Source organism: Entelurus aequoreus, linkage group LG26 (assembly GCF_033978785.1).
Source record: "Entelurus aequoreus isolate RoL-2023_Sb linkage group LG26, RoL_Eaeq_v1.1, whole genome shotgun sequence".
NCBI lineage: Eukaryota > Metazoa > Chordata > Actinopteri > Syngnathiformes > Syngnathidae > Entelurus > Entelurus aequoreus.
In genome coordinates, this window is record NC_084756.1 from 8,292,652 (window position 1) to 8,316,772 (window position 24,121).

The 24,121-nt window shown below is 38.0% G+C and overlaps 1 protein-coding gene across 2 annotated transcripts in view; it reads right to left on the minus strand.

Moving 5' to 3' along the window:
* Positions 1-24,121, minus strand: part of soat2 (sterol O-acyltransferase 2) — a 71,516-nt gene that overhangs the window by 40,566 nt on the left and 6,829 nt on the right. For both annotated transcript variants that reach the window (XM_062037668.1, XM_062037669.1), the window contains exons 2-7: positions 18,517-18,633; positions 16,149-16,207; positions 10,022-10,140; positions 9,914-9,958; positions 9,737-9,844; positions 2,317-2,599 (exon numbers count right to left, since the gene is read on the minus strand). In XM_062037668.1, coding sequence (XP_061893652.1) covers positions 2,317-2,599; positions 9,737-9,844; positions 9,914-9,958; positions 10,022-10,140; positions 16,149-16,207; positions 18,517-18,595 — 693 coding nt within the window. In that variant the 5' untranslated portion in view covers positions 18,596-18,633. The remainder of the gene's footprint in view (positions 1-2,316; positions 2,600-9,736; positions 9,845-9,913; positions 9,959-10,021; positions 10,141-16,148; positions 16,208-18,516; positions 18,634-24,121) is intronic.

Sequence of the window (24,121 nt, forward strand, 5' to 3'; positions counted from 1 at the left end):
TAAAATGTCATTGCTGGGCTATCAGAGACTAAGTGCCCTTGTGCTACATGTAGGCCTACTAAACCTTAAAGTTCCCCTCTCATGTAGGCTTGTCTCCATACCAATGTTTTGGTACCGGTACCAAAATGTATTTTGGTATTTTTCGATACTTTTCGAAATGAAGGGGACCGCAAAAAATTTTCATTATTGGCTTTATTTGAACAAAAAATCTTAAGGTACATTAAACACATGTTTATTATTGTAATTTAGTCCTTAAATAAAATAGTGAACATAAAAGACAACTTGTCTTTTAGTAGTAAGTAAACAAACAAAGGCTCCTAGTTAGCTGACGTATGCAGTAACATATTGTGTCATTTATCTACTTATTATTTTGTCAACATTATGAGGGACAAACTGTAAAAAATGGATTATTAATGTACTTGTTCATTTACTGTTAATATCTGCTTATTTTCAGTTTTAACATGTTCTATCTACACTTCTGTTAAAATGTAATAATCACTTATTCTTCTCTTGTTTGATACTCTACATTAGTTTTGGATGATACCACACATTTAGGTATCGATCCGATACCAAGTAGTTAGAGTCATACATTGGTCATAATTTAAGTTCTCGTGTGTCCAGAGACATCATTCCTGAGTTTATGAATATAATATTGAGTTTGAGTTTGAGTTTATTTGGAACATGCAAACATACAACATGATACATCACAATTTTCAGTTTCTCTTTTCAACATGTTCGAAAAGGAGTAGGAAGAAGCAGAGCTTATTTAATCCTACCCCTTTTCTTTTACATAACAGTTGCTAAAACTTTTGTTCACTTCCTGTTCTCAATTTATTCACAATATACTGCTTAAGTATTCACAATGAAAATAAATAAATACATAATAATTGGTGAAGTAAGTTATATTTCATATGATGAGATGAGTAAGATTATTTTGACAATGAATGGATGGATGAAAAAAATTCAGAACGTTTATCATGGTTCTTCTTCTTTGTACTTTGTAAACACTTTAAGTTTGAAGAGATTCTTGAATATTAATTTTAAAGAAGAAAGATTTTGTGGCGATAAAAAATATTGATGTAATCATAGTAGTATTGACTAGATACACTCTTGCATTTGGTATCATTACAGTGAATATCAGGTGTAGATCCACCCATGGCATTTGTTTACATTGTGATAAAAAATATTGATGATATCATAGTAGTATTGACTAGATACGCTCTTGGACTTGGTATCATTACAGTGGATATCAGGTGTAGAACCACCCATGGCATTTGTTTACATTGTGACGCCGGTGAGCTATTGTATCCTCCTATGGTGTGTAGTGAAGCATGTTTAGCTATTCCTCGTCCTGCAAGGATGATACTTGTAAGAAACTTGCATTATTTGTCACCATGGAGACCAGGATTAGTAATTTAGAAGTAGCTAAAACACTGCTGACTGCGGATGGACGTTAGCCGCTAGCCATGTCTTAAAGCACCTCTTCCTGATGGCGTTTCAGTGTTATAACTTCACCGTTATCTTTACTTTTTAAGCCAAAATGCGTCAATTCTCCCTTTTCTGTCTACACACTGTGTCTGCTTGTAAGTACCCTGTGTGTGTGCGTTGCCGAACATGCTCCTTTGACGGTAAAAAGTCGTTCTCGCAACTGTTGGATATTAATTCAAACCATAACAAGCATGCATCACTATAGCTCTTGTCTCAAGGTAGGTGTACTGTCACCACCTGTCACATCACACCCTGACTTATTTTGACTTTTTTGGTGTTTTCCTGTGTGTAGTGTTTTAGTTCTTGTCTTGTGCTCCTATTTTGTTGTTGATTGTCATGTCATGTACGGATGTACTTTGTGGACGCCATCTGCTACTCCACACGCTGTAAGTCTTTGCTGTCGTCCAGCATTCTGTTTCTGGTTACTTTGCAGCCAGTTCAGTTTTTAGTTTCGTTCTGCATAGCCATCCCTAGGCTTCAATGCCTTTTCTTAGCGGCACTCGCCTTTTGTTTATTTTTGGTTTAAGCATTAGATACCTTTTTATGCCTCCCGCATATTGTGATCACGACTAACCATGTTCCCGACATCTACAAAGCAATTAGCTACCTGCTGCCACCTACTGATATGCCGAGCTCTAGACAGCACAGACACTCAACAATGGCACAATATTTGCGGATTATAATTACTGGTTTGCAAAAAATATTTTTAACCCAATTAGGTGGAATGACATCATCTCCTACGGCGCACCAGACTGTATCTCACAATACAAAGTGGTTGAAAATTGTGCTAAACAACTTTGTCTTTAGAAATGAAACTCTTTCATTTACCTGCTCCAGTATAACAATGAAACGTGAGGCTGGCGCCAGCTGGTACTCTACCACCATGTAGATGGGGAACAGCCCCAGAACGGAGGTCTGGAGAGCAGCCAGAACCAGACCCGTCCCTAAAGACAGCCCCAGCTTGGAGGTGGAGCGGTGGTAAGAAGCTCCCCAAAAGAGCAGGGCGTGGTAAGGGAGGAGCAGGGTGTAGGCGAACATCAGCGCCCACACCCAGGTGACTGTTCCCAGCTTCCCGAAGGCATAGAAGAGCAGGTCAAAGTCCAGAACCAACCTGGAACCAAAAGTGTCAAAAGTGAGAGGAAGCTACTGCTGAACGGACTTGAGTCATTGTGTGAGTTGTATGTTTGTGTTGCCATTCCACTGAATCTGTGCCATTAGTGTCCCTGGGAAATAAAATGTACACATGCATAAAACATATTTACTGTTATTACCCAAAGTGTCTTTAATCTAACAGCACATTCAGTAAGTAAACACTAAAATCATTTGTTACCTGTACCTGTCTTCTAAAGCCGTGTTTTTCAACCTTTTTTGAGCCAGATACATTTTTTTCATTGGAAAAATGCGGAGGCACACCACCAGCAGAAAACATAAAACAATGAAACTCAGCAGCCAATATTGACTGTAAAAAGTCGTTGTCGCAATTGTTGGGTATGACTTTAAACCATAACCAAGCATGCATCAATATAGCTCTTGTCTCAAAGTAGGTGTACTGCAGTGGCGTGCCGTCACTAGCAGAGGTGGGACCAAGTCATTGCTTTGCAAGTCACAAGTAAGTCTCAAGTCTTTGCCCTCAAGTCTCGAGTCAAGTCCCGAGTCAAGACAGGCAAGTCCCGAGTCAAGTCCAAAGTCAAGACTGGAAAGTCTCAAGTCAAGTCCCAAGTCCTGCATTTTGAGTTTCGAGTCCTTTCAAGTCCTTTTAACCACAGACTAATATATTTACACAGATTGTGTATGCTTTTAAAACGCTGTATTTATTTATTAAAACAAGTGCATTTGAAATTGCAGGAAAAAAAATAGTGCTGACATTGCACTTCATAATAGCACTATTAACCAGTTATTTTAAACATTTAACTCATTCCTTTACAGAATAAACCCATTTGCAAAAACAAGTGCAACTGTACTTATTTGTACAAAAGTGTTAACATTGTATTTCCATGGCATATTGCATTGTAACTAGTCCCCCAGCAGTTTCTATCCTGTTCTTACCTTATCTCATTGATCTCATCTCCTACGGTATGTGTGTTTATGTGTGCGTACACATGAAAAACATAACAAATACGTGAACAAAATAATGAACAGAGTTGTACTTTTTAAATGTCAGGGCCCTAAGCAATATGTACATATATTTTTAATATAGTATACATTTTAACTGACCTTTATTTTACTATGTTTGTCTTTTTGTAGGTGGCTAAAATATGCGGTGCTGCTGACCGCCGTCTAACGTTACGTTACTGTGTGCGATACATTGACTAACGCAACGTTTTCTGTAGGTACCTCATGCAACCCTGCTTAAAAAAATCACTTGAGAAAAAGTATGTATAAGGTAGCGAACTGCAGTGGATGCAACATATTGCCGTGTTGGCAATGACGTTATAACCATAGACATCTTATAACTAGACGCATCATTGGCAATTTGGCTGCCATCTTGAAGTGGTGATGAGGAGCCGGCGAACAGCCTAAACTGACAGTTGACAGGTAGAAAACAAAGATGCCGGGCTGGTGTTCAGCGTTTTCCTACTCAAATGAGCGGACTGTTGAAAATAGGAATCGGGGGATTACTTTTCACAAGTAAGATTTAACATTAACGTACTATTGGTTGTATTTTATGAAAATAATATTACCACAGAGTTGAGAAGGAGCAAATATCTTCAATATTTGTATGTGAAAATCACAAATAAATCTTCTGGGGGAGGATGACACCCCTACAGGGGTTTGGTTTACAAACTTTCATCCCCACCTAAAACAAAATTCACCAGCCGCCCCTGATTATGATGCATTCTCATTTTAGGCAAAATATAAGACAATACTTTCTTAACAGTATAATTGTAACCAGGAATAAGTCTTCAAGTAACAATATTCAAATACTAACATTGTTGGGTAAGACAGCATTTGGTTTAATTCTAAATCCAGTGAAACAGATTGGTGGTTTTAGCTGATATAAAGACTTTCAGGTGTTTATTTATGTTGAAGTATTTGGCAGACGCTTTTATCCAAAGCGACATACATAAAAAATACATATATAACAATCACTGTAAACATTATCATTTAAGGGAAGAATGTAATACAAAATATCAATACAAAGTGTCAAGACAGAATAAACTCTCTGCTGCTGCAGCAACAGAGATACAGTCTATAAGATATATAGATATCTAATGTATTCATACATTGTTTATGTAGGATATACGCATGTTTATATAACCTAATCATATTGTTTCTTCAATTTAAAAATAGCTGACCGTTTTTTCCCCCTTTCTCTGGGATTATATTCCCAGTTTTGATCTCGGACGTCTGTATAAGAATATTATATTACTGTTAAGCAATCTATGAATAATAAAACACGCCAAAGCATGTGTCCTTTATCATAGCTACACGTATGACAAAAAAAGCGCGTGAAAATCAGTGGTATTCAGTGAGGTAAGATGAATTAAATGCGCTGACAGTTCATTGCTCCTGCCAAATGAATTGCACTAGTGGAGCGGATCACCACTCCAAGATGGCGGCCCCGCGTCTCGTCTGCGCCTGTAGGCAGTAGCGCTCCATGCTGCGTCTACTTATAAGATGTCTATGGTTATGACGTTAGCAGTGAGTTTACAGCCTCACTGATTTAACTACACAGCAAATAAAAGTCGTGTTACTTAGCCAATAAACGTTAGCTTACATTCAAAACTTACCCTTCTTTGTGCAACTTCAAATGTCGAACGAAGTTGGAAGTAGTTACGTCTCCGTCTGTAATATTCGAACCGCGTGATTTGCATAGGGCTATTCGTTTTTTGTTGACCGAGTCGTAGTTTTAATACCCGAACGAAATTAACTTTGGCATAATTGTTTCTCACTGCCGCATTGTTTGACAATTCTTCTTCATTGGTTGTCCTGCAATTTGATTGGATGAGAGCTGTGTGATGAAAACAACGTAGATCTAATTTGATTGGCTGTTGTAGTGAGAGCACACCAGCTGACAGGAACAACACGCTGATAGACACAGACGAAGAAAAGGAAAAATACGGAGCGGCGCGCTCCCAAATAACTTTTTAATCTTTGGGTTTTGGGGAAAGTAGCAAGTCATGTCAAGTCAAAAGGCTCAAGTCCAAGTGAAGTCACAAGTCATTGATGTTAAAGTCTAAGTCGAGTTGCAAGTCTCTTTACATTTTGTCAAGTCGAGTCCAAAGTCATCAAATTCATGACTCGAGTCTGACTCGAGTCCAAGTCATGTGACTCGAGTCCACACCTCTGGTCACTAGAGGCAGGGGAGGCGGGGCCTCACCTGCCATCATGGAAAGAAAAAAAAAAGAAAAAAAAATTAATTAAATTGTTATATGTATCCAGTGATTATACTAAAGTTATTTTCCATTTAACTTCACCAGTTTTAGATTATTTTTATTTTTATTTCACATTTGCCGTTCAAATACTGAGAAGAGACGGTGCGGTGATCAGCAGCCAGTTGAGGCACTTGTGCCTCACCATGGATTGCGACTCGGCTAACTGCTGGCCTGCTGTGCAGTGAGACCGTATTGCTATATGAATTATATTGTACATTTCCATAGTTTAGTTAGCTGAGGTATATAATGTACAGTGTATTTTGTCAACAACTGTATGTGTGTAATGTATTTTTAGTGCTGAGCGATCATAAATCTGCTGCGAAGACACAGTGTGAGGCTCGTATCATAAACCCGCCTCCTGGTGCCAAGCATCTCCGCCGCAGAATGCACTGCCCGACGGGAGCACCGCGGCCACACCAACCAAAGCCCACACCCAAACCCTCCACGTGCAAGACCGAATCCACCCCAAAAAAGTCACTTAACAAGAAGCCAAAAAGTGCAAAAACAACAATGCTCGCGCTGCAGGAGCCGCGAACGACCGCAGGGACACAACATTAGGTACACCTGCACTGCAGGTTCATATGTTTTTAAATTTGACTGTGAGGATGCAGTCGTGCCTCACCAGACATTAACCTCACCGCACGCCACTGGTGTACTGTCACATCACGCCGTGACTTATTTGGAGTTTTTTGGTGTTTTAGTTCTTGTCTTGTGCTCCTATTTTGGTGGCTTTTCCTGTTTTGTTGGTATTTTCCTGTAGCAGTTTCTTCCCCACACCTGCTTTTTAAGTTGTTTTTATCCTTCTTTGTGTGGACATTGTTGATTGTCATGTCATGTACAGATGTACTTTGTGGACGCCGTCTGCTGCTCCACACGCTGTAAGTCTTTGCTGTCATCCAGCATTCTGTTTTTGTTTACTTTGCAGCCAGTTCAGTTTTAATTTAATTCTGCATAGCCTTCCCTAAGCTTCAATGCCTTTTCTTAGCGGCACTCACCTTTTGATTATTTTTGGTTTAAGCATTAGATACCTTTTTACCTGCACACTGCCTCCAGCTGTTGTCTGCATATTGTGATCACGACAAACCCTCGTCGTTGTTCCCGACATCTACAAATCAAATTGGCTACCTGCTGCCACCTACTGATATGTAAGAATATTACACGGTTACTCTGCCGAGCTCCAGACAGTACAGACACTCAACATCGGCACATTATTTGCGCATTATAATTACTGGTTTGCAAAAAATATTTTTAACAAAATTAGGTGAAATTACCTAATCTCCCGCGGCACACCAGACTGTATCTCACGGCCCAGTGGTTGAAAAACACTGTTCTAAAGTAATGGACTTTACCATGACAAATCATTTAAATTTAAATAATTTAAATGAGTCTGTAATGTTATATATTTTTTTTACATATTTGTGTTTATCCTTACACCAACTAAACACTATGTTTATATTCTCTAAAAAATAAATAAAAAAATATTATTTATTCTAAATTTGCACTTAGGAATTCACATTTGAATGTCCCAATTCCCGGTACCTGGGAATCAATACCGGTACTCAATGGTATACATTTTTGGTACTTTTGTGTGTATTCAAATGAGTTAATAAATGTTAATTATTTTTTAAGTGAACATTTAACAGTGCGCTGATAATGATAACTACACTTTTCTTATACTTCGGTGTCTCACTTGCAAGTATCATATAGTAGACTTTGCATGCACTTGCTATTCCAAGATGTTAGATGCCAGTAGTGCATAGACTACGCAGTCAGCGAGTTGTCTTTACCATTAGGCTGAATCTTTTGTTGTGCCCTACAAAGTGTTTATACTGTAAGTACTGTATTTATTACACACCAGCTGTTTAATTGTAACGTGCATCTTAGTTGTAGTTTTCATCAACAAATTTGGAGTTGTTGAAACCGCTGTGTAAAATTGGTAATGCCAATAGGTGGCATGTCTGTGGCAAATCAGATATAAATGAGCATCGAGCTAGTGCATTTTGAAAAGTGGAGCTTCACTGTACTTTGGAGTGTTTTCTATCAGGCATACTTGCTTTGTTGGCATTACCTGGAGGCAGTTTGGATTAGTACTGTGGTTAATTACATCATGTGTTATCTTATAGGATTGGAAGTAGCATGTGTTTGCATTTGGTCACATAATCCTTTAAAAGCATTCTGCTACTAAGGTCAAAGTGCACGTGTCCATCCGCGGCACTGCAGGGAGTTCCCAGGAAAGTAAAATCTGGTAGAAGGTCCACGCATAGGGACAGAGGATAGGGGTCGGAGGTCACCGGACCCAAATCGTTCACAGGTTGACTAGTCAAGTAAATAAACTGAGTGGTATGCTGGCTGTCTGGCACCAAGATTAGACCCACAAGGAGAGGGGGTCTACAAAAAATGGTATTTAAACACAGTGGTCCGACAGGACAGCAGAATGAAAATATTTGGTACACTTCTTCTCCTAGAGCTGCAGTTCTAGTCCGAGGCTCGCTGAAACAAATAAAGCTTTTTATTCGACGATTCCTCTTGGCGTCTCCTTGGCTCATCATCCATCACATGACCATCAAACATACAACAGTACTCTCTGAGTGCTTGTTTGCCCGCCAAGTGTTGACTGATTCTGCAACAGCATATGACGTCACAAGTAACAAAGGTATCGTAATTTAGCACCGTTTGATTTTCCGTGAATTGGTACCCGATAGCAAAGACAGAAAATTGGTCGGTGCCTGTAAAAGTACCGAATTCGGTATGCATCATGTCCGACCAATAACCCTCAGGTCTATTACGTCCTGGTAGCTTGGCTAACTTTGGCTAACATTTTTCCGATGCAGTTGTTTTTAGGGTGTGTAGGTGTTTTTGGCATTGCAGGTTTTTTTCTTTCAAATTCGTTTTTGTTCCTGCAATGTTTAAGTGATTGCTGCATTTTTTTTTTTTTGCACACTGCAAAAACTAAAATCTAAGTAAGATTAAATATCTCAAATAAGGGTAATATTTGCTTATTTTCTGTCTGATAAGATCATTCTTCTCACTAAGCAGATTTTATGTTAGAGTGTTTTACTTGTTTTAAGTGTTTTGGTCCTAAATGATCTCAGTAAGATATTACAGCTTGTAGCTGAGATTTGATGACCTATATTGAGTAAAACATGCTTGAAACTAGAATGTCAAGTGTTGCAAAGCTGAGTCATTAACACTCACGAGTATAAAACTGCTTTTTCAAAGTAATAATATCTTACTTCAAGCATGAAAAAAAAAAATCATGATGCCGAGCGCATATCATTATGTCAAGACAATGGCACTAGCATTTACTTAATTTAAGAATATTTTTCTACATATTGAGCAAAAAGGTCTCATTTTTTTTTCTACCAAGAAAAGTGCACTTGTTATTAGTGAGAATATACTTAATTTAAGGTATTTTGGGTTCATTGAGGTTAGCTAATTTTACTTGTTTTGCAAAGTCTTGACAAGCCGAATTTTCTTGTTCTATTGGCAGATAATTTTGCCTAGTTCAAATAAAATAACCCAAATTTTTGTATTTTTTTTCTTGTTTTGGAACACAGACTTTTTGCAGTGCAGCACATTCCCATCGCTTGCATGTTGTTTTGTATTTTTTTCTTTGTTTGTTTCAATGTTTCCACCCGTCTGCCACTACTGGCAACCATTCACCCCTAAACGCAATCTTTTTCACCCCTAGCATTGTTCCCACGTCAACACGGATGAATATCTGAGTGTGGATGGATCCAACATGGCTGACGTGAGCAAAGCTTCAATCGGCAGACAGATTGATTGGCGGGCAGAGAAGATGCAAAGTCCTGAAAATAAACTTTTTGCTTCAGGGCGTGTTTTTTTTATTTGGAAAGATAGTCCACACTGACCTGCCCTGATCGATGTAGTCCACAGCCAAGGTGCTCAGACAGAAGATGAGCAGCACGGCAACAAACATGTGGTAAATGGTCCTGATGTGGCTGATCTCAAACAGCTCACTGAGGAATAAAGATGTGCATCATGATGTCAACATATTAATGGACCTGTGATGTTGCAAGCATACGTACTCCAGCAGCGATGCTCGCTCAGTGAACACTTTGCCATCGTCCATCCTTTAAAAGATAGTTTTGAAAGAAATAAACAAGCCTCATCATCATTCATGCACAGCGCCTCACCTGGATGAACTATTGTTCTTTCCATTATTAACCACCGGGCGGACAGGTTCAGTCAGAGCGTTGTCCAGAATGTCACTCAGCTGATCCTGGACCTGCCGCAGGATCTTCTCCTTCACTCTCTGCAAGAACATGCAGTACATACAGAATGTTAATATGTCCCACAAATATGCAGTCCAACACTTTGCGTATGTGCAACATTGTTTATTCAAGGAACTTTATCAACATAGCAACACACAACCCGCATTTGAGGCCCCACATTTGTCCCAATGAGCAGCACAAGAACCACAATAGGTACAAAATTATTGAAATTGAATTGAAGTATTTATTTCAAACCTGCACAGTACAACAAAACATTTTTTTTTTTTTTTTTTTTTTACATTTTGGCAGAGACATTTATGCAAGGCTTGAAAAGGGGTTGGATGAAGCAGATGCTTATAATATCCCAACCCCTCTCACTCATTCCACATTTAACATAAACAATATAATACAAGAACAATACTATACAAACAAAAACAAGAAAAGCTCCTGTACACTAACAATACAATAGTACCACTGTTACTTTGATACAAGACAAGACGAGACAAAACAAACACACACACACACACACACACACACACACACACACACACACACACACACACACACACACACACACGCACACACACACACACACACACACATACACAGGCCCAAACACTCTCTGACCATACACCTCTCTCCCATCGCTCTGTGCTGAGGGCATCACTCTCTTTCCTCCTCGTACTTCTTCAGTACTTCTTTTTTAAACAGTCTTTTAAATTGAATCATGTTAGAACACGTTTTTAACTCTTCCCCTAAGTTGTTCCACAGACTGACTCCACGCACTGAAATGCACATTGACTTTAAAGTTGTTCTAAATGTAGGCAAATATAATTTGTTGTTTCCTCTTAGACTGTACCTATGGTGAGCATCTCTATCCTGGAATAGGTTCTGTATATTGGATGGTAGAGAGTTTTGGGATGCCCTAAACATAATTGGAGCAGTTTTAAATTTGATGACATCGTGCAGTTTAAGTTGCTTTAACTCCATGAATAGTGGATTTGAATGATGTCTGTAGCGAACATTGGACACAATCCTAATGGCCTTTTTCTGCAGAGTGACTAAAGGCTGTAGATGGGATTTATAACAATTTCCCCAGACTTCAACACAATAATTTAAATACGACATAATAAATGAATGGTACAATAACAGCAGAGCATTGGTGTTCAATAAATGACATGATCTCCTCATCATTCCAACACATTTAGCAACCTTTGTCCTCAAGTAACTTATATGAGGCTTCCATGATATATTTTCATCTATTACCACTCCTAAGAATGAATTTTGTTGAACATAATCTATTGGTGTATCATCAATAACTATCCTAATTGAAATAAAATAGGCTGTACAGGGGTTTCCAAACTTTTCCACTGAGAGCCGCAAACTGAAGAATGAAAGCACATATTTTGATATTTTTAAATTTTAAAACCAATACAATATTTATTGTAACCATTCGGGCTCCCCTCAATTTTGGGGAACTTTAAAGGTCCCAGGGACCCAAAAGGGTCTCATTCAAAGTGTTAAAAACAAGTCATATATATATATATATATATATATATATATATATATATATATATATATATATATATATATATATATATATATATATATATATATATATATATATATATATATATATATATATATATATATATATATATATTTATATATTTACTTTAAATGCTAGAGTATCTATAGATCCACTTCAGATCTATCCGTTGACATGCTGTGTGTATGTATATATATATATATATATATATATATATATATATATATATATATATATATATATATATATATATATATATATATATATATATATATATATATATATATATATATATATATATGTGTGTATATATATATATATATATATATATATATATATATATATATATATATATATATATATATATATATATATATATATATATATATATATATATATATATATATATATATACATATATATATTTATACATATATATAAACTTGTTATGTGTTATGCCGTTTTTATGGCAAAATCACAAAATATACAATATTTTCTGCGGAAAAATATTTAAAGTGAAACATTTTGATGTGAAGTAATTGGAGCCTTAAATAGGCAATTGATTCAACTGACATCACATGGACAAAGATAAGACCTTCTGGAGGAAATGTATGTGTTCTGATTGGTAAATGGTAAATGGGTTATACTTGTATAGCGCTTTTCTACCTTCAAGGTACTCAAAGCACTTTGACAGTATTTCCACATTCACTCATTCACACAATGATGGCGGGAGCTGCCATGCAAGGCCCTAACCACCACCCATCAGGAGCAAGGGTGAAGTGTCTTGCTCAAGGACACAACAGACGTGACAAAGTTGGTAGAAGGTGGGGATTGAACCAGGAAACCTCAGGTTGCTGGCACGGCCACTCTCCCAACATCGCCACGCCGTCCCCAGACAGAAACAAAAATTGAGCTGTTTGGCCACAATACTCAGCAATATGTTTGGAGGAGAAAAGGTGAGGCCTTTAATCCCAGGAACACCATGCCTACCGTCAAGCCTGGTGGTGGTAGTATTATGCTCTGGGCCTGTTTTGCTGCCAATGGAACTGGTGCTTTACAGAGAGTAAATGGGACAATGAAAAAGGAGGATTACCTCCAAATTCTTCAGGACAACCTAAAATCATCAGCCCGGAGGTTGGGTTTTGGGCGCATTTGGGTGAAAATAGCATAGGTTGTAGGGGCCGCTTGCGAATTTCCACAGATGCCTCGAGGGCATGTACTTACATATACCTTTCAATCAGACTTTATTTTACTCCACTGGCTACTAGATCAGCTCCTGTATCCTTCTTCCTTTGCATGCAAGAAGAACGTAATGACGTAATTACATGCGCACATCAGCTTTGGGTGTTGTTAGCTAATGATAGCGATTTGTATCGCTTGTGTTAGCTGTCACTGAGTGTATATTCTATCATAACAACAACATGGCTGCAAATTGTTGGTTGCATCACTTGGACTTTTGTATGTGTGCACGCGCTCCCTGCGCATATGTGTTGACCGGACAGGTTGAAACACCAATCATTTTATTTTGACCTTTAAAAAAATCTGTTACGCAAACTTAATCATTGCAAAAAATATAGACAAATTTGCAACAAATGTGTTCAATTAAACCACTACTGGTAACATAAGCTAGCCCAGTGTTTTTCAACCACTATGCCGCGGCACACTGGTGTACCGTGAGATATTGTTTGGTGTGCCTTGGGAAATTATGCATTTCCACCTAATTGTCAAATTGTTTGCAAATTAATAAAACGTTTGAAAGGTTTGAAACAGTAGCCTATAGGCATACCTTGGTCAAATGTCTCCTCTTTAGTTTTGGGCGTACATTAGGCTGCTAATCATTGTGGAGAATGCATATATTTTTAAGAGTTCTTTCTTTATTCATAGTCATGTTTAAAGCAGCTAATATTTTCCCATGTGTACTCTTTTTGCTTGTATCTTATGTCCGCAAGTAAACTCTGTGCTTTATCTTGAAGGGTTGGAATGTGGGAGTATAGCATACTCCCTTTTTACCTTATCAGTATTTGAACAAAGAGGCTGTATTCCTTTCTGGGCAGGGTGGGGGCTGTTTTCGTATTCAATAAGTTGTCTCTTCCCGTTTGATTTTCAGACCTCTTCTAGATGCTGCTATAAGTGCACTGTAGGACTGGTCTCCTAAAGCTTTAGTAAAACTTGATAATATTCCTATTCTGTCTTGATGGTCCTTCTTAATCAACATATATGTCATCTGAAAGAACTTTGGAATTGACCAGTGACTTTAATTCCCTGAGAGGAAGACTGGTCAGATGCAACAGCATGCTCTACTTATTTTCCCCAGTATAACCATTGCTAGAGTTGGTTGTAGTTGGTTTTAGTCTTTGTTTTCTGATAGTACTGACATATGATTGTTGTGATATTGTACGCAGGCATGACATATTTCTTCCTGAAATTAGTCTAATTTCTGTGTAAAATGCCGTGAGATATTGTCTGGTGTGCCATGCCAAACGATGCAGTTTAACCTAATTGTTCTGAAAAAATATCTTTTGTAAACCAGTAATTATAATCCGCAGTGTGTCGATGCTGTCTCAAGATCAGCTGAGTAACCGTGTAATACTCTTCCATATCAGTAGGTGGCAGCAGCATTGTGAGCATACTTTGAGAAAAAGCGCTATATAAATGTAATTCACACACTTCACTTTGAGACAAGAGAATTATTGATGCATGGATGGTTATGGTTTGTTGTCAAATCCAACAATTGTGTCAGGTATTTGACGAGAAGGACTTTATATTGGCAATGAAGCCTATTGAGTTTAATTTTTAACATTTTCGGCTGCCCCTGGATTTTTTCAATGAAAAAAATGTGCCTTGGCTCAAAAAAAGGTTGAAAAACCATGAGCTAGCCAATGGTGTTCTTGTTATACAACAGGGGTGGGCAATTAATTTTTACCGGGGGCCGCATGAGCTACCCGAGCACTGCTGGAGGGCCACATCGACAATATTTCAATTAAATTTTGCTCAATATTATTTTTGATATATACCGTAAGATAAATAATAATAATAATAATAATAATGAATAATAATAGTAATACTTCAACATAGTGTGTGTAACAGCATTCCATGACTAATATAAATAAATTAACATTAATAATAAATGACAGTAAAATAAGCACACGTATGACTGAGGAGTCATAGTGTAACTTTATGTGGTGTTTGAGTTGTCCGACTTTTTGTGTGGCCTTAAACGCACCAGTGGTTTAGTGCTATGCGTGTTGGTGACAGATGACAAGTTGGTTTTGGCCTGGTTTGTACGGCAGAAAATGACTCGTTTTTCGAGATAGAATTGTTTTACTCATGTTTTTGGTGTGGTTATGTCCGAATATAAACAGTTTTGCTCAATAAAGTGATCGATATAATTCCTGTCCTCGAAGCATCTCGATAGACGTTACAATAATTGAACGGTGTTCAATTGAACGGTGTTGACGAACACCATTAGGGCCGCTTGTTGTCACTGTCACTCAAAGTTGCATTGCAAAATTCCATAGAATAAATATGTTTATTTTGTTTAGAATTCAGATGGGATTTGATTTGGTGCGCGGCATATACTTGCTGCGCGCAGCGGACGCTTGAGCAGTGCGCAATTGCGCAGGCACGCACCTTAGGTGAGGGGACGTTGCTTTGCAGTCCATGTCTTGTTGAAAACACGGCATTCCTCATCAACTTTTCTCTTTTTAGCGTCTCGGGTGTAAACCGTGCATCACTTGTCGCTGCATGTGCACGTTCACTCGCAGGTTACACACGGACACACGCCCATAAATAATACTTTTCAAAATAAAAGCAGCACAGTTGTATTGCGCGCAGGACATAGATGTTTTTTCAACTTTATTTTGTAATTGCAGCTGTTCACATTCACTCACAACCACGCACACGCATACGTCCACACGGAAGTAATACAAATAACGATTTTCAAAACAAAAGCAGCACCGTTGTATTGCACACTCGACATAGATACTTTTTAAATTTTATTTTGTAATTTATAATTGGCCTCACGCGGGCCGGACAGGGACGCACAAAGGGCCGGATGCGGCCCGCGGGCCGCAGAATGCCCAGGTCTGTTATACAACCTACTCAGTGGCCTAGTGATTAGAGTGTCCGCCCTGAGATCGGTAGGTTGTGAGTTCATACCCCGGCCGAGTCATACCAAAGACTCTAAAAATGGGAGCCACTACCTCCCTGCTTGGCACTCAGCATCAAAGGTTGGAATTGGGGGTTAAATCACCAAAAATGATTCCCGGGTGCGGCCACCGCTGCTGCCCACTGCTCCCCTCACCTCCCAGGGGGTGATCAAGGGGGATGAGTCAAAATGCAGAGAATAATTTCGCCTCACCTAGTGTGTGTGTGACAATCATTGGTACTTTTCAACTTTATATTTTTGCTTTGAAGCAAGTTGCAAACAGCCCATTTAATAGGCTGGAATGGATTATGAACAGCAAATAAATAGTGATTTTGTAAAATCCAGTGTGTTACCTGCGCATGTTTGTTCCACTGTGCCACGTCTTCCACCTGTGCATCATCTCCAGTCCCCACTGTGAAGACACCATGCTGGGTGATAATAACATGCAACAGTAGCATATTGCGTTTAAACAATCTCCATGAGTTCGACACAACCTCACAATTGTGTCCAATCCCCACACGTTTCGGACAGTCATTTTCGGCAATCCAGTTCGTCCCTCAGCAGCGCTCAATCTCGCACATTGTGGCTCCAGTCTAAATATTTGTGTTCTATAAAGTTCTAGAAATTCTGATTGTCTGTGAGGCCGTGAATGTATCCTGACTGGTGATCGGATCAGGGCGATGAATGCAATGTGTGAGAGACGTCGGCTTCTTGAGTGTGCCACCCCCACGGTAAGCTAACCGTTAGTGATGGGTGAATGACGCCTTAGTGCAGGGATGCTCACACTTTTTCAGCAGGTGTGCTACTTTTCAAATGACCAAGTTGAGGTGATCTACAGTTGCAATCAAAAGTTTTCCAATCATTTCTACTACTCTTATTTTTTTTGTGATAGAGTGATTGGAGCACATACTTGTTGGTCGCAAAAAACATTCATGAAGTTTGGTTCTTTTATGAATTTATTATGGGTCTACTGAAAATGTGAGCAAATCTGCTGGGTCAAAAGTATACATACAGCAATGTTAATATTTGCTTACATGTCCCTTGGCAAGTTTCACTGCAATAAGGCACTTTTGGTAGCCATCCACAAGCTTCTGCTTGAATTTTATGACCACTCCTCTTGACAAAATTGGTGCAGTTCAGCTAAATGTGTCGGTTTTCTGACATGGACTTGTTTCTTCAGCATTGTCCACACGTTTAAGTCAGGACTTTGGGAAGGCCATTCTAAAACCTTAATTCTAGCCTGATTTAGCCATTCCTTTACCACTTTTGACGTGTGTTTGGGGTCATTGTCCTGTTGGAACACCCAACTGCGCCCAAGACCTAACCTCCGGGCTGATGATTTTAGGTTGTCCTGAAGAATTTGGAGGTAATCCTCCTTTTTCATTGTCCCATTTACTCTCTGTAAAGCACCAGTTCCATTGGCAGCAAAACAGGCCCAGAGCATAATACTACCACCACCATGATTGACGGTAGGGATGGTGTTCCTGGGATTAAAGGCCCCACCTTTTCTCCTCCAAACATATTACTGGGTATTGTGGCCAAACAGCTTATTTTTGTTTCATCTGACCACAGAGCTGTTTGGCCACAATACCCAGCAATATGTTTGGAGGAGAAAAGGTGGGGCCTTTAATCCCAGGAACACCATTCCTACCGTCAAGCATGGTGGTGGTAGTATTATGCTCTGGGCTTGTTTTGCTGCCAATGGAACTGGTGCTTTAAATGGGACAATGAAAAAGGAGGATTACCTCCAAATTCTTCAGGACAAGCTAAAATCATCAGCTCGGAGGTTGGGTTTTGGGCGCAGTTGGGTGTTCCAACAGGACAATGACCCCAAACACACGTCAAAAGTGGTAAAGGAATGAATAAATCAGGCTAGAATTAAGGTTTTAGAATGGCCTTCCCAAAGTACTGACTTAAACGTGTGGACAATGCTGAAGAAACAAATCCATGTAAGAAAACCAACACATTTAGCTGAAGTGCACCAATTTTTTTAAGAGGAGTGGTCAAAAGTTCAAGCAGAAGCTTGTGGATGGCTACCAAAAGTGCCTTATTGCAGTGAAACTTGCCAAGGGACATGTAAGCAAATATTAACATTGCTGTATGTATACTTTTGACCCAGCAGATTTGCTCACATTTTCAGTAGACCCATAATAAATTCATAAAAGAACCAAACTTCAATCACTCTATCACAAAAAAGTAAGAGTTGTAGAAATGATTGGAAACTCAAGACAGCCATGACATTATGTTCTTTACAAGTGTATGTAAACTTTTGATCGCGACTGTACCTCATAAATAAATACAGTATATAATAATTATATATTTCGTATATATAAAAAGCCTGCAAAATCCTTTAGGGACTGACTTGTGGTGGATTCGTGGTACCCAATATTCCGTGACTATGTATTACTTTGAAGAGTGTAAATAAAAGGCAACAATATTACAACAAACATAAATATGCACCACTCACAAAAAGTTAGAGATGCTTCTGTTAATGTTTAATTTTTGCCATTCATTTCTTTGTCAGAGAACAGGAAGTTGTGTGAAAAGTAGTAAAACTTGGGAAGTTGGACAGAGTGTACAGAAGATCAACTTCCTGTAAAGGTCAAAATTGCATCCCTAAAATGTCACCCGTAAGTTCAACATCCCAACTTGTTTGTGAGTGCTAGTGTGTTTATTATCTCAGGTGGAAATGTTTAGCAGACAACAAAATGTTTCTCATACCAAGACTGGAGGTGTCACTCGCTGTAAAGGCTGTGATGCTCCTGTGTTTTAGTCCATTAGGTGTCTGGGCAGTCGCCATGACGACCACACTGACAACCAGGCCTTCAGTAGTGAATTCTGTCCAAATAAAAGCATATACATTTATAAGTGACTCTCTTCTGTGGTGTGTGCTCCCTCTGGTGGTACGCCAAAGATCTCCATTCATCCATTTTCTACCGCTTGTCCTTCTTGGGGTCGCCGGGCTGGCTGGAGCCTATCCCAGCTGCATTCATGCCAAATATTTGATTCATTATTTGGTTGGTTGGTTGAAGTTTATTTCGAATATATGTAGAGTTTCAACAGGATACATCACACATTTGACATATTTTCGTTTCTCCTTACATGTCCAAAATGTTTTTAAGTACAGTTTTTTTCTTTCCCCATATTCAAACAGTGTTACTGTTCAAACTGTTTGTATTGTTACAGTGGCCAAAAACATTAAATATACCTGATAAATACAACTCCGGCCTTGCTTTTAATGAATACTTTGGCCTACTATGCTACTGTCACATTATTGGTCATTATGGAGAGTTTCTGAGGTGTTACTTGGTGAAAAAAGTCCGAGAACCACTGAGTTACTGTAATAAGAACAATAACAAATGTCTTTTCCCCAGACTTTGCGTGCAGAAAAATCGGCTGGAGGGTTTTTGAACGGAGGTAACCTCTCAAGCTTTTCCAGAAGATAAACGTTATCACCAGTCACCTCAGGTTCAGCAAATAATGTAAACAAACGATAAAGCTGAGGCTCTGAACTCACTGATAAGTTGCACAAGTGACGTCACACTATAGAATAACATTGATTTACTATATTGTTGCCATGAACACAATGCAAATGTGAACAACTAAGGTGGTGATGCAGTGCAAATGTAACACAACCAATTCTGGAGCCTTGAGTACTAGTTGGTTACAATATTGATCCAAAGCACAAATCATACATCATTTTAATATTTTGTAATGTGGAATATTAGAGAAGGTTTGATTAAGTAAAATGGTAGGAAAGAAAAACACTAACCTATTTACTAGTAACCGTCCGGAACTAAATTATGCTTTCTTTAATTAAGTTAAAGTTAAGTGGTAATTGTTTTTTGGCGACACAATGAGTCGTAAAGTTAACTTCAGGAAGCAGTAGGTTGAATGATGCGGACACGTTTGCTACTGGATAGTTTTGCAATTTGCTTCTGCCTTGGACAATGTGTATGTGTGATTAATATGCAAGCATAAGTATTTGATATTTGTTCATATTGACAAATGTGTTGTTTTAGACTATATGTACACACACACACACACATATATATATATATATATATATATATATATATATATATATATATATATATATATATATATATATATATATATATATATATATATATATATATATATATATATATATATATAAAAAACATGTTTTTTTTATCAATCTTAAGAAACCGGAAGTTGCAAAGCAAGGTTATGTTGCATGAAAAAAAGGCATTCACCCCCTAGTAACCAAGCAACACAGGAAGTCATCACTGATCAGGGAGGGAAACGCTAACAGCCAATCAGGTAACAGTATCAACTATCACGTTTAGTTGCACCATCTTGTTGTCTATCAGGTGATTCTTTGCATGGAGTGAGAAGCAAAACTAAAAATGAGAGCTGCAGAGAAGAAATTGTTGATAAAACCTGAACAGTACGGAAGTTTTTGGGATTTTTTTCAAAACGGACCATAGTCAGACCAAAGACTACACCAACACTCACCCAGAGCACACTGCGGAGCCTTAACTTCCTGGCATTAAACATGCAGAAAATAGTTATTCTCCTCATGTTTCTCTATGTTTACATTGTCACACTTGGCACTATTTTTTACACTTCATTTAACATTTAGTGCATATTTCTATTTTTTGCGCATTCATTTTAGGAAGGTATTGTCAAGTGTTCAATGTGATTTTATAATTTTGGAAACATTGTTTGAATGCAGCTGAGATAGGCTCCAGCACTTCCCGCGACCCCGAAAGGGACAAGCGGTAGGAAATGGATGGATGGATGGATGTTGACATTTCCCTTTCGTTCTGCCTTGATAGCTGATGGGACTATAATCAGAGGAAGGTTACATTTGAAATAAAAATATTTACATTAAATATATTTTTCTCCTGGTCATAAAAAATATCATTAATTATCGATATCGACCGATATAAAACTTGAGTTTGAGTTTGAGTTTATTTCGAACATGCAAGCATACAACATGATACATCACAATTTCCAGTTTCTCTTTTCAACATGTTCGAAAAGGAGTACGAAGAAGCAGACCTTATTTAATCCTACCCCTTTTCTTTACATAGCAGTTGCAATACTTTTTGTTCCCTTCCTGTTCACAATTTATTCACAATAAACTCCCTAAGTAATCACAATAAAAATAAATAAATAAATAATAGTAAGAATTTAATAATAATAATTGGTGAAGTAAGTCATATTTCATATGATGAGATAAGTAAGATTACTTTAAGAATGAATGAATGGATGGATGAAAAAAATTTAGAAGGTTTGTCATGGTTCTTCTTCTTTGTACTTTCTAAACACTTTAAGTTTGAAGAGTTTCTTGAAGTGTATCATATTAGTACATTGTTTGATTGCTTTGCTTAATCCATTCCATAATTTAATTCCACATACTGATATACTGAAGGTCTTAAGTGTTGTACGTGCAAACAAATGTTTTAAATTACGTTTTTCTCTAAGATTATATTTCTCCTCTTTTTATGAGAATAATTGTTGTATATTCTTGGGTAGCAGGTTATAGTTTGCTTTGTGCATAATTTTAGCTGTTTGCAAATTCACTATGTCGTGGAATTTCAGTATTTTTCATTCAATAAATAAAGGGTTTGTATGTTCTCTATATCCAACATTATGTATTATTATAACTGATCTTTTTTGTAACACCGTTAATGAATGAAGTGTACTTTTGTAATTATTTCCCCATATTTCTACACAGTAGCTCAGATATGGTAACACTAGTGAGCAGTAGAGAATATGAAGGGATTTTTGGTCTAGAACATGTTTTGCTTTATTCATTATCGACGTGTTTCTTGTAACTTTATGTTGTATATTTTTTACGTGAGATTTCCAGTTCAATTTATCATCAATCATTATACCTAGAAATTTGGTTTCATTTACTCTTTCAATTTCTATTCCGTCTATTTGTATTTGTGTTTGACTTTCTCTTCTTCTATTACCAAATAGCATTATTTTAGTTTTACTAAGATTCAACGATAGTCTGTTTTTGTCAAACCATCTTTTTAATTTGTTAATTTCTTCTGTTATTATTTGTATTATCTCCTATGTGTTCTCTCCTGAACAAAACGCTGTTGTATCATCCGCAAATAATACTAACTTTAAATCTTTTGTAACTTTACAAATGTCATTTATATAGAGATTGAACAAATTTGGTCCTAGTAGTGATCCCTGAGGTACACCACAGGATATATTTAGCGTTGTAGACGTGTGTTCGCCTAGCTTCACGTATTGTTTCCTGTTCGTTAGATAACTTCTTATCCAGTTTAAGACTAACCCTCTGATGCCATATCGTTCTAGTTTTTAAAATATTGTGATTAATTGTGTCAAATGCATTAGTTAGATCCATAAAAACCGCTGCCGCACATTTTTTACTATCTATTGCATTGGTAATTTCTTCTGTAATTTCAATTAAAGCCATTGAAGTTGAAACATTAGCTCTGTATCCATATTGGTTCTCTTCGAGTATTCTATTTTTATTTATGAAACTTTCTAATCTGTTATTGAACAGTTTTTCAATGATTTTAGAAAATTGTGGAAGTAGAGAAACAGGTCTATAATTTGTAAATTGATGTTTGTCTCCAGTCTTATAAATCGGTGCAACTTTAGCTATTTTCATTTACTTATATCGTGATACCGTTTTCAGCCATATTGGACCAAAAATACAAAAAAAAAATCTGTCTGGAGCCGCAAAAAATTAAAAGTCTTATATAAGTGTTATAATGAAGGCAACACATGAGGTAAGTGTCTATATTCGCTATAATAGCCTACTATCAAAATTACTTTAAAAGTCTTATATAAGTGTTATAATGAAGGCAACACATGAGGTGAGTGTCTATATTAGCTATAATAGCCTACTATCAAAATGACTGTCGCAGGCTGAAGCAAATCTTCGTTGACAGATATGTTGAAATGTAATATTTATTCTACACATTTCTACAACATTAGAAACCATTAGTAAATCAAAGGTTACTCAGAAGGGACATCACTGGATTTTAATGGCCAAAGGTATATATGTGTGTGTCCAAGTTAAATGAAACAGCAGGCCGTCTTCTTTCAATAGATTAATTACAATCTTTGGCAAGCTCGGTAATGTTTGCTGTGGTCTGGAACAATATGGCACACAAACAATCAGAAATGCAGCCAATATTACATACAGATAGTGTGTCATGAGACATGCAAATATAAATTGAATACAAAGAGGATAAAAGTAAAAGATACTAAATGAGCTCATATATACCTACAAGTGAGGCATAATGATGCAATATGTACATACAGCTAGCCCAGGGATCGGCAACCTTTACCACTCAAAGAGCCATTTTGGCACGTTTCACAAATTAAAGAAAGTAATGGGAGCCACAAAAAAATTTTTTAAATGAAAATCACCGCATACAAAGTTTAAATGCTTTGTGCTATGTTAACCAGGGGTCTCCGACACACGCACCGGCACGCACTTTAATGTGGAAATTTGATGTTAGTGCAGCCCGCGAGTACTGAATGACGCTATCAAGCGTCATACTTGCCAACCCTCTCATTTTTCCCGGGAGACTCCCGAATATCAGATCGTGATGACACTGCATTTGGCGCCCTCTACAGTCTGCCCTAACAGTGCACCTGCTTGACCACATGTAGAATGCAGTTTCAGCTTGCTCACGTAAGTGACAGCAAGGCGTACTACGTCAGCAGCCACACATCTTACACTGACGGTACCAATACCCAGAATCCCATGCAGCCCTAACTCTTCCGCTCAACCAACGCACGGAGGGGGGGTGGGGGGGTTGATGTGTGGGGGGATTTGGTGGTAGCGGGGGTGTATAATGTAGACCGGAAGAGTTAGGGCTGCATGGGATTCTGGGTAATGGTTGTGTTGTGTTTATGTTGTGTTACGGTGGGATGTTCTCCAGAAATGTGTTTTTCATTCTTTTTTGGTGTGGGTTCACAGTGTGGCGCATATTTGTAACGTAACAATGTTAAAGTTGTTTGATACGGCTACCGTCAGTGTAAGCTGTGTGGCTGATGAGTAAGTATGCTTTGCTGTCTCCTGTGTGCAAGTAATAACAACATGAAACATGTGGCCGGACTAGCACGCTGTATGTAAATGCTATAGAGGACAATTACTGCAGTGCTATTAGGGCACGCCCTTTATTTAGTAATTAGAGTGTAAATAGGATTATATTTTCCCGGGGAGTTATCTATGAGAGACACTGAGATCCATAAGTCTCCTGGGAAAATCGGGGGGGTCGGCAAGTATGCAGCTGAGCCGCATCAGAGTGGTCAAAGAGCCGCATGCGGCTCCGGA